The following is a 12,249-nucleotide window of genomic DNA, read 5'->3' on the forward strand; positions in this document are numbered from 1 at the left end:
TCCAGTCAGAGCAGAACAAAGAAAAAAACATTGACAATTAGTAAGAAAGCCTTTGATACCTATGGGATACCAAAAGGACCAATTTGTGGATCATTTGAGTTCTAGAAGTAGAAGGCTATTGAAAGAAAGCTTATTGAGAGAAAAATGGTTGACAGCTTCCCAAATCTGGGAAGAGGTTTGGATATTCAAATTCATGGAGCTCATAAGTCACCAATAAGATTTCTCCATGATTTTGCATGTGGATATCGAGTTTTCCCAGCATCATTTGTTGAAGAGACTATTCATTTCCCATTGAGGGGGGTTGGCACCCAAGTTGAGATCATTTGCCTTGAGGAAGAACAGTTCTTTTTTTCATTATTGGATTAGATTAAGAAAAACCCCTTCTTTTTTAAACAGTTTGAAAGTATGATAATGGAATGTTGGTGTTAATAGATTTTCTTTTTAACCTCCAAACAGAGCAACATTTTGCAGATGTTGTACTTAGTGAAGAATTTCTCAATCTCGGCATTGAACAAGTGTGCAGCTTAATCTCAAGCGACAAACTGACCATATCCTCAGAAGAGAAGGTAAGTATATGTTTTCCCCCCGTGTATAGTGATGTAGTATTTTTCTTTTCCTTATTTCACTTTGGTAACTGTGATTCTGTATGTGTAGTGCCAGCCAGTGATCTTTGATCTGAAAGTTAAGAAATTTGTTGATTGTCTGTGTAAATTACTCTGTTTCTTCGCACTTAGGAGATGTTGAAAACTGTTAGGCATTAGAGTTTTGTACTTGACCTCTATGGATGGGAAGGACTTGCACACATTAAACTGTCTGAAACAAGTACCTTTTGGGAACTGGGTTTCTTCCCACAGCTAGAGGCCTATGAGCATTGTGACCTAAAGGCACTATTTCTCAACCCAAAGTAATTGTACCATCATGTAGGTTGGAAGAAGTTACTCTGGGTGGCAAAGTTTAGCTGCTTTCAGACTGAACACCCTTGATTGTCCTCTTCACAGAGTGGTCCCCTGTCACTTACATCCCAGCCCTACCAGGGCTCCTCCCATCCAGAGCACCATGCAGCGCTTCATCTGCTTGTAGACTCTATCTCCACATTCTGGGTTGTTTTTGTCAGCCACCTGCACCGTTTGTTAGGGGTGGTGGGAGCTCCTTCTCCCAGTGGGTTTTTCTCTTTGGGTAGGTTTTGTAGCCCAGGGGAATCGAGGTACCAAGTTTGTGAACATACTATGTTTGGAGGAAGTAAAACTGGAGCTTTTTCTTTGTGTACTTTGCATCTAAAGTTGTGTAAACTTTCGTTCTGTTCCTCATACCAGAAACTGTCATAGAGTCTTAGGTACAAGAAGATGAACAAAATAGAATTCTTGGCTCATAGATTAGAGGGACAACCAGTGGGGTAAATGAATACAGAATGCTGTAGAGCAAGCATGTCAAACTCAAAGGCTAACACAGGCCAAGTAAACAAGGTTTAAGTTTCTGTGGGCCACCGAAAAGCAAAAGCTTCAATTTTCCTAGAAACGTAGGTTTATTTCAGTAGAGACATGCTGAATACAAAGGGCTTAAATATGAGTAATCGTTAACATAAAATAACATAATATTTTAATAAAAATTAATATTCTTTCTTGAACAAGAACTTACGAGACACTGAATAACTGCACAAATGAATAAGCGTAATGCAAATAAACCTATTTTTCTTGTTCTGTGAAAGTGAAATATTTCCTGTTGTGCACACCAAGCAAGTCAGTACAAGACTAATGACGTGGCAATCGGCTGCTAAAATATTCGCTGCCAGAATTAGTGGAGAGAAATGGTGCACCTCTCCGTAAGGCGCGTAAGGGAAATGAATGCAACACGATTGTAGTAATCAGTCATTAGCGAATGTTGTAGTTCTTTATTAATAATTATGTATAACAGGATATTGTAAAAACTAAGTTATGAAATTTTTATTAAAACGTTTCTTACATTCCATTATATTTGGCTGGGGCGCAAGTTTGACATGCTTGCTGTAGAGGGTACTATAGGAGCATTTAATTATTCCTGTAATGGTGATGGTAGTGAGAGTTCAGCTTGGTCCAGATATATGATTCAAGTTTTTGAAAATGAGTTTGAGTTTGCCATGGAAATGAGGATGGGTGGGAAGGGGAAGGACATTCCAGGTAGAGAGAACAGAACATGTAGGTGTAAAGAGGTGTGAACGAATAATTTCATGTAGTTGGTTCAGTAGGATTAGAGTTTAGAATATGTTTGGCCAAATGGTAGGAGATAAGATGGGAACATGACATAATAAAATGTCTTCTCAGCCATATTAAAGGAAATTGACTTCGTCCTAGTGATGCAGAACATCTAAAAAGTTTAAACACTAGGAGAATACTTGCATTAGAGAAATGAAGGCTCTTGTGGTTTTCTGTTGCTGCATAACAATCCACTCTAAAATGTAGTGACATAAAACAATAACCGTCTTACTTTGCTTACAATTCCATGGGCAAAATTCATGCAGGGCATATAGGGACAGCTTGTCCCTGCTCTACAGTGTCAGGGGCTTCAGATGTCTGGCATGGTTCTGCTGGAGCCATAAATCTGGGGCGGTAGCCTTTCTGCACATTGCATCCTGTGTCTGCAATATCCAAGATGCTCCTTCACTCATTTGTCTGGCTTAGTAAAAATCAAATGAGAGGTACTAACTAAATATATAAAAGTACTATTAAAGTACTTATTAAATTAAAAGTAGACCTACCACTTGATCCAGCAATCCCATTTCTGGTTATATAGCCAAAGAAAATGAAAGCAGGGTCTCAGAGAGGTATTTGCACTCCCATGTTCATTGCAGCATATGCACAATAGCCAAGATAATGGAAACAACTTCGTGTCCATCAACAGATGAGTGGATAAAGAAGATACGGTGTATATATACAATGAAGTATCGTTTAACCCTGAGAAAAAAGGAATTGCTACCTTTTGTGACAACATGGATGGACCTTGAGAGTGTTATAACACTAAGTGAAATAAGTCACACAGAAAGATAAATACTGTATAATATCACTTGTGCCGTATGTGCAATCTAAATAAGTTAAACTCTGAAACAGTAGAGTGAAGTTTACAAGGGGTTGGGTGGAAGGGTAAATGGGAAGATGTTCGTTAAAGTGTACAAATTTCTAGTTATAAAAAGATGAATAAATTCTGGGGATATATACAGTATGGTGATTATAGTTAACTATATTGTATTATATGCTTGAAAGTTGCTAAGAGCAGATCTTAAATGTCCTCACCACAAAAAAAGAAATGGTGATTGTGCGATATGATGGAAGTATTAGCAAAAGCTACGGCAATATATAAATCATTTTGCAGTATATAAATATATTAAGTCAGTACCTTAAGATTGTATACTTTAAACTTACACAATGTTATCTACCAATTATATCTGATTAATTTCAGAAAAAAATAAAGTATTTGCTAAACAAATAAAAAAAGGAAAGAATTTGAGTGAATGGCTTTTTAAGTATCACAAGTCAGGATTTTGGGGAAAAATTGAGCCATGGGTTAAATTTGGATTATAAGCAAAACTTGTGTTATGAAATGTAGTCTTATATTTTATTCAGTTGCCTTGGTACATAACTCATTACTTATTTTCCTTTTCCCCATATTTTCCACAAGGTATTTGAAGCAGTAATAGCTTGGGTAAACCATGACAAGGATGTAAGGCAAGAATTTATGGCTCGGCTGATGGAACATGTACGGTTACCTTTGCTCCCTCGGGAATATTTAGTTCAGGTAAAAGCACTTGCAAAACACATGAATACACATGTCACCGGGCTGTCTGCATGTAGATCCCTGTTACAGAATGGTGCAAGTGGGGCGAAGGACAGAGCGCAGTCAAGGCACATGCAGTCCTTGGTCTGCACTCTCTCAGGCCATCCCCATTCTTGTACATTTGTTTGCCCTCTTTCTAAGGGGGTAAGCAAGTACTAGAGTTTATCATATGCAAATTTACTTACATATGTAAATAAACACCTATGGCTCTGCCCTGCTGCTCTGCATCTTGTTTGTTTTCCTTTGATAGCTTCTTTTAATTGCTGTGCAGAAATCGAATTTTGACACTATACTGATACTGTTAAATTCTACTTTGTAATTTCATAGTGGCGTGCCTTTGATTTCTATCTTTATTTCTAAGCTGAGAAAAAGCAGGTTATTTGAAATAAATAGGTATAAATGGGTCTTTAGTAGTCTCTAAAAAAAATTTAAGTTTACTTTTTTATTGTTGGCATCCTACCAGGTACATTTCCACGTTTTTATAATTGAACCCATCTAAAGAAGCATTTATTTTATTATTAAGAGATGAGATTTGAGCATTTCAGGGTTTCTCAGAGCCTCATTATTTTTTGTGACCTGTGAAATCGTTGGTACTCTGCTGTTAAGAAAATGAACAGAAAAAACCTGTTCTGCATTTGAGGCCAGGGATAACAAGAACAAGACTTATTTGTGGTGTAGGCTCATTGTTATAAAGTATTTTGAATATCTTTTCTGACTATCTGCCGTCTTGAGTTTGAAAAAGGTTGTCTTTAATTTATTAATATTGCCTACCCCTCCTGAAGGACTCATCTAAATTATTTTTTCTTGTTTTTGGTACTATGTGGCTTGATATTTAAAGATAGGAAATAGGTGGATATAACATTATCTAAAGATTAGTCTATAGCTGATACTGACATATAATTTTCATTACAGTTCTTTATTACTTATATATCTTTTTCTCTGCAGACCAGATACTTGAGCAGTTTTTGGCTTCATTTATTTCTCTCAGTGATGTTCTAACTGTAACTTTTAGACTGAATTAGAGAGGATAGTTACTTCCTTTTTTCCTCTTGTTTACTATTGTTTCTTTGGCAGTTTTATTATGAAATAGCTGTCCCCTCATGGGGTTGTGTGCTTTTTTCTCACAGAGGGTGGAAGAGGAAGCACTGGTCAAGAATAGCAGTGCTTGCAAAGATTACCTCATTGAAGCCATGAAGTATCATTTGCTGCCAACAGAGCAGCGTATATTAATGAAGAGTGTCCGGACCCGGCTGAGGACACCCATGAACCTTCCCAAAGTAGGATCTGTTGTTTACACTTGTTATTATTTCATCTAAAAGGCTTAGTGAGGTGTTAATATTTTTACTCATCTGGATTTCCATGCTTTATTGTTTTAGTTTCCCTGCAACAGACAATGTACCTAGGAATTCATTTCTGTGTATATAATTCAACTTCTCTATTAATTTTGTCTCTGGAGGTTGGGGATTGCGGTTCATTTAATTTTTATAAGCTGCATGATGTCACTCTTCTGGAATAGACCGCAGCTGGGTTTTGTCTCTGTAGAGTTTTATTATCTCTAGTTATAGTAGAAAGGAAAACCAGGCTAGATGGAAATTCTCTGTAAGCTACGTGGGGTGGATAATGACTGAAAACCAAGTGATTTCACAGAATTACATGTTAGAAGTAAAGATGATAAAACAGCTTGCGTAGTTTCATTTCCATCCTGTTCTCTGTTGTATACTATTTGATGGTTCATCCACACATCATATGTTGCCATTTCAGTGTAGATTTCCCAGATTTCCAGTGTTCATGTTTTCCTATGTGAAAGTTTCATACTCTACTTTCATACTTTAATTGAAGCCATTCGTGTTTTACTGTTTTAAATCTCCTTATGAAATGACCCATCATTTCTGTCTCTCTGGTTGTAATTCCTTCTCCCTTTGCCTCTTTTTGGTACTAGAAGACCAACGCTCTAAGCACCATTTTGTGTATGGTCTAATCAGAATGATTCATGATATCATGCTTTTATTTATGTATTTATTTTTAGCTCTTGTGTGTGTTTGGGGCAATGATGAATGAAGAAATAATTAATCTGTTACCCATTGTTTTCTTACCTCATCTTTAGTTATTACTCTCTCCTTTCCATTAAAGTATGCCCTTTAAATTATTTCACTTTAATGTCTTGTTTAGTGTTTTTTCAAGTTATTTTTGGAATCTACATTTTTAATTGCTTCTAATTTATATTAGTATGGTATTGTTTTTTCTGTTTTGCCCAGTGTTAACAACAGTTCTCAATTTAGAAGTAACAGCATATTTTGCCAGTGTGCTATTTACTTTTTCTATATCATTAGTAAATATTTTAATTTAGAATGGACCTAACACTCTGCTTGGTGACACCTCATTAGAAATAGCCACTCACTGACATAGTCCATTTATAGAACATTTCAGTCCATATGATTATGTTTATTATCTAAGCCAAAAAGAAGTGATTTGGCATATAATGTCTGATGAGATTCAGGGTGAAATAGATTCTAATTTGGCATGATTTTTTTAAACATCTCTCTGTGTGTTATTCATCATTTTGTTGGAACCTAGAAGTTTGAATGCTTTTCTCAAAATATTCTAAATTTTTCTGACAATTATTATCACTTTAAAGGTATTTACAAGGCATTCACTTCCTACCATTTTGAAAATTGGTATTTGCCTTTTTTAAATTTTCTGATCTCTCCTCAGTTCTCCAAGATTTTTCAAAAATAATTGTAAGTGGCTCAGTAAGTACATTAGCTAGTTCCCTTAACACCTTAGTATGCATGCCATCTGGGTCTGCTGATTTAATAAATGTTTACATTTTCCAAATACCCTTTTACCTGCTTTAATAGCCATCTATATAAGTCTTCATTACTTCATATTTGTCCATATTATTTGTCAGTTTTTGCTCTTAAAAAATAGATTTATAGATTTATAAAAAGTATTCACAGTGTTGGCTCATTTAAATGACCTTTTTTTTTTAAATGCTAGCCTTTTCAGCTTCCTTCTAAATCGTTTGCTTTATCTTTAATACTTTTTAAACAGTTCATCTTTGTAAAAGTTCTCTTCTTAACTTGTATATTCCCTCTAATGGAATCTTTAGCTTATCTATCGTTAGCTGTGCTGCAGAGATTTTGGGGGTGAAAACTAATTCTTTTTTAAATTCTGAAATAAACATGTCACTTTTGAAACCTTCTAAAGTTTTTGGCAAAATCCCATCATGTATTTTATTTTCTCCTTTGTAGAGTGGTGATCATCTGTTAAGTTGACATTGTTTCTGGGCTTCTCTAGTTGTAGCTTTGGAGTGGCCCTTCCAATATTATACCTTTGCCTTTCTCAGTTCTTAGCTTTTATTTTGTGGTGGTTATGCTGATCAGTGGAGGTTCTCTTTCATTCTGCTTCTCAGGGTGGCTAGGGAGGAGGAGCAGCAGCAGTGGCAGAAAACAGTGAGCTACACTATTGCTGTGACTTTGTACTTGCATGATCTGTCTCAAAATTTATTTACGTACACATATTTTTGAAAAGGTGTTTGTGTTAGATGTTCTTCCTACAGCACTATTTATCATTATAGAGTGGTTATATCCAAGATGAATTCTAAGTACGTAGGTAAGAATGAAACAAAGACTGATTTCTTATGCTTACATATTTCATAGTAATGATAAGTCAATCAGACCAACTGTGGCCTTAGTGCTGAGGAAAGTTTGCCACATTTTGAAATCTCTACAACAATGACTTAGTACTTTTATATTAGGCTCTGATTCCATGCACTCATGCTAATTTTCATGGATGATTTTTTTAATATATGAAACATTAGGTTTGCATCTTCAGTAAACAGTATTGGGATTGTATAAGGCACTCTTGGATTTGGGCATTATAATGAAGAACCATATATGTTTTACTACTGGACTTCACTGTTAGCTTCTTTTTCTCTTTGGAATCTGTATTTTTACAAATGCTATAATATTATTTCTGCATATATTTTTTATGTTTTACTCAATATTTATTGAGATTTGCAATTGGAAAATTATGGAACTTGATTTTTCTTAGGGGACAGGTTTTTAAACTAATATTTGCTAGGTGAAGAAAATAAAAGAATAAAGTTCAATTGGCCTACATTCAGGATAGTCACTTGAATATGTTTAACTCCCTACCCCTTGCTTTCCTTAAGTATGTCACATTTAGTTTCTCTATACAAACAGGTCTTCCCAAATCTCTATTCCTTTAAATTAGCATAAGTAGTTTGGTGTTTTTCAAATGAGATCAGGTATATTTTGCAAATAACTGGGGTGCCAAAGTCATGAGTACCTATTTTGATGGTAGTAGCACAGTGGTTTTCGCAGTTTCTTGATTTCATGCAACTATCCCTGCTGTCTTGTCTTCCCTTTAAACATTCTTCCTTGTCTCTGTTATCTCTGATTTCTGAAGTCCCAAAAACCTCACCTCAGTTTTCTTCTCTTGGGTAAGTGAAGGACAGATATTACTACCATTCTCTGTACTCAGTAGCACATTTTCCCTTCCTTCCTCATTTTGATGTTGCAAAAGTGAACTATTACATGGAAATTATGAGCCTCAAAGCTTAAGAATGAAGAAATCGAATCAATATTGTTTCTCAAGGATTATTTTGAAAAGTATTCCCTTCAGAATTTTTTTTTTTTGGTTAATTTTTATCAGAGATGTTTAACCAAGTCTCTGTCAACTATTGTCTAACCTCCAAGCAGAGTTTAGAAGTTTAAACAGATCTTATATAAATCCCTACATACAGGGTTCATCTTACTGTTGTATTTTACCTCTGATTTTTTCCCTTTGGTAATTGGATAGGAGGGTAAGGCAGATTTTCTTTGTCAATTCTTTTGTCTTCTTTTTAAAACCTTGAAAATTCTTTCTACTCTCCAGTTAATAAATTACTAAATAGGCTTCTTTTGGAAACGGGATTTACTCTGATTCAGGAATGATGTTTTCTGTGTGTGCATCTTTCTATAGTTCTGAGTTCAGGTAGGTCATGGCTCAGTCAAGGTTGCAGACCTTCCCTTTTTGTATGTGTGACTCATTCCATCTTTTGTTTGTTTGACTTTTTGGTTTCTTTTGAACATCTGTTTTTTCTATCATCACCTCATCTTTCCCCCAAGGTCCTTTGCCATTCTTTATGGTATTTTATACACAACATCCTTAACTGTTATGTTCTTCTGCTTTGAAGGCTGTGTTTTCAGTGTTGCTGAAGTACCTGCTTGTACTTCAGTAAAGGACAAACACAGTGACTACTAAATTCCATCTATCTCACAAGGTTCCTCCCAGATGCTTTCACTAAATTATGGCAGTGTTCCATTTTCTGATCGACAGTAGCAGCTAATGCCTATAGTAATTTTATATCTTTTTGGTCATATATAATTGTATATTGTTCTTGAATTACCTTATGTGTCTTGTCTCCCATAAGCTCTTGGTAGGTAGAGTCCATGTCTTATATTTCTTGTGTATAATACCTAGCACAGTTTGGACAACTACAGATGATAGATACTTATAAATAGTTGTTAGACTGAGTTAATTGGAAGAGATGTATAGGCCTCATTTATTCTTAGCACTAGATTATTGTGCATTCATTCATTCATTATCTGTCCTATTGGTTTATTTGGGGGGCGTCAAGGGAGGTCTCTTGACTTGACACCCCAGGAATCTGTGCTCTCTTGTGAACTCCAATTCAACTTCTCTTTTTCAATAGTTTCCCCTCCCCCTTTTCCATCTTTCTTTTAATACCTGATTGTCTTTGTCACCTCACCTACCCACTAACATACATTTCACTACTGTGTGCTCCCCTAGACTATGGAGGCCTAATCCCTGATTGTGACAAGGCCAGGATCTGGTTTATAGAAAGCCCGATGACATACTGCAGCCTTGCCAGTGCTGACTGCCTGCTGTTTTTTGGCTTAAATACCGCTTTTGCTTGAAGGATCAGAAACTTACTTTAGTTTCTGAAATCCTTATTTTTGACTAAATGTGCTACAGAATAGAATTGTAGTTCTAACGTGTGCCCCTTTGTTGATGTTTATTAAATGTTGATTAGGTGGGTGTTATCCCCAGCTCACCCTCCCATCTTCATCCTAACACTCTCCACATCGGTGTCTTTGTAAGACTTTTTAAGTCCCGGAATGTGCAATGGTGGTTTGTTCAAGTGCTCACATTTCTGCCTTCCAGTTGATGGTGGTGGTTGGGGGCCAGGCACCGAAGGCTATCAGAAGTGTGGAATGCTACGACTTTAAAGAAGAACGGTGGCACCAAGTCGCAGAATTGCCTTCCAGGAGATGCCGGGCAGGTAAGCAGTTTCCTACTGCTCGGTCGTTGGGAGCTTCTTACTCAGGTCTTGTTTTATTAATTAGAGGAATCTTTATTAGAAAAGCTTTGATAAAGTGGCTATATGGTTAAACAGTGATTCGGAAGACTCGTACAACTCATTGATGTGAATAGCTGCTCTGCCTGTATCTTTACAAATCTTTCTGATTCTGTAGTATAAGGTGTAGTAGCTAGCAATTTGCTGGGTTTTTTTGTTTGTTTTTTTGAAAATTTACTAGTTTATCCACTTTTTGAAGCTTAAGAATTTACAAGTTGTTTGTAATAGTCCTTACTGTTTCAGAATCACATGATCACATACCATCTACTTCAGGTCCTGGAAAAATTTTTAAATGGCTGAGAATTTTCTTAATGACTTTTGTTGACATGTTGAGAAAGGATCTTTAGGTTGGGACCTTTATTCTAGGAGATTCCCAATGTAGCTAAAAGCCACAGTTGCCTTCTTCCCAGCATCCATTTTATAAACATTTGTTAAAATAGACCTTATTTAACAAAACTGTAATCAGAAAAGGCAGTTGCAAACTCTAAGGAGTCTTCCTGAGGCTCAAATTTCGATCCCTTATTCATAGCTCCCATAGCAAAATGAATTCTAAGTGTAATGGAACATTTCTCTTATGGTAGTACTTTAACAATACGTCTTGGAGGTTGCCACATATCAGCATAGAGTTACCACATTCTTTAAGAACTGTCTAATATTTTTGGGGGGGCGGATTTGGATGTAGTACAAATTTTACTGTGTTTTAATTGAACATTAAGATTGTTTTTAATATTATATTATAAAAATGATAAAATGAGTTTCTTATACATACATCATTGTGTACAAATGCTAATATATTAGAGCAAGATAAAACTCTAGAACTGGAATTAAAAAGTATCCTAAGATGATACACCAATTATTATACTAACAGTAAAATATGAAGATACCAGTCTCCTTACATTCCCAACAACACCTTGTCATGAATATTTTGAGCTTCACCAGTCTGGTAGGTGGAAAATGTGACCTCATTTTTCTTTGTACTTCTTTTATTATGAGGAAAGTTAAACATCTTTCTGAATTGTCAGCTCATGATTTTTGTCATTTTTTTATTGTATTGTTTTATTGATTTGACAGATATATTTCTATGTTATGGAACATAGCCTTTTTGTTTATCATATATGCTATGGATGTTTATTTGTGTTAACCTTTTTTCTTTTGACTTGTTATTTTTACCACATAAAATTTTTTATCATTTTTATGGAGTCCTGTACATCAGAGTTTTGTCCTAGGATTTAAGAATTTGTTTCTTGTGTAAAAAAGCCTTACTTTAAAGTTATACGTGTATGTGTATTTGTGTGTGTGTTTATACATACATGTCTTTAAAAATACTTTTTGTGTTGAAATAATTTTACACTTACAGAAGAGTTGTAAAGATAGTACAGTGGGATCTGGTATACTCTTTCAAGTCAGTTTTGGTACATTACTGTTAACTAAACTATAGACTTTATTCATATTTAACAGTTCTTCTGTTAATGTTCATATTGTTTCATTCATTCCTGATTGAATTTCACATTGCATGTTGTTGTCATATATATATTTTTTAGTCTCTTCTTGTCGGTCACATTTCCTTATTTTCATTCCCTTGATTCGTTTGAAGGTATTTTGTTTTTTTTTTTTTGTTTTTTTTAAAAAATATATTTTATTGAGTTTTTACAGAGAGGAAAGGAGAGAGATAGAGAGTCAGAAACATCGATGAGAGAGAAACATCGACCAGCTGCCTCCTGCACACTCCCCACTGGGGATGTGCCCGCAACCCAGGTACATGCCCTTGACCGGAATCGAACCTGGGACCTTTCAGTCCGCAGGCCGACGCTTTATCCACTGAGCCAAACCGGTTTCGGCTGAAGGCATTTTGAAGAATGTCTCTTGCATCAAGGGACCTGGAGAGTATTATGCTAAGCAAAATAAGCCAGTCAGAGAAGGAATAGTGATAGGACTTATGTCTTTTATGTCTTCAGGAGATTTTTAACATTTTCTTTATATGGTTTCTGTTTGTTCCTTGACAGATTTATTCTTATATATATTTTATCTTTTATAAATTTTTTAAAATTGATTTCAGAGAG

At 35.5% G+C, this 12,249-nt stretch overlaps 1 protein-coding gene across 3 annotated transcripts in view; it reads left to right on the forward strand.

Annotated features, from left to right (window-relative positions):
• Positions 1 to 12,249, forward strand: part of KLHL2 (kelch like family member 2) — a 78,766-nt gene that overhangs the window by 50,836 nt on the left and 15,681 nt on the right. For all 3 annotated transcript variants that reach the window (XM_015568708.1, XM_015568707.1, XM_006771064.2), the window contains 4 exons: positions 457 to 566; positions 3,649 to 3,765; positions 4,932 to 5,081; positions 9,997 to 10,114. In XM_015568708.1, coding sequence (XP_015424194.1) covers positions 457 to 566; positions 3,649 to 3,765; positions 4,932 to 5,081; positions 9,997 to 10,114 — 495 coding nt within the window. The remainder of the gene's footprint in view (positions 1 to 456; positions 567 to 3,648; positions 3,766 to 4,931; positions 5,082 to 9,996; positions 10,115 to 12,249) is intronic.

Source organism: Myotis davidii, unplaced genomic scaffold (genome assembly GCF_000327345.1).
Source record: "Myotis davidii unplaced genomic scaffold, ASM32734v1 scaffold225, whole genome shotgun sequence".
Taxonomy (NCBI): Eukaryota; Metazoa; Chordata; class Mammalia; order Chiroptera; family Vespertilionidae; genus Myotis; species Myotis davidii.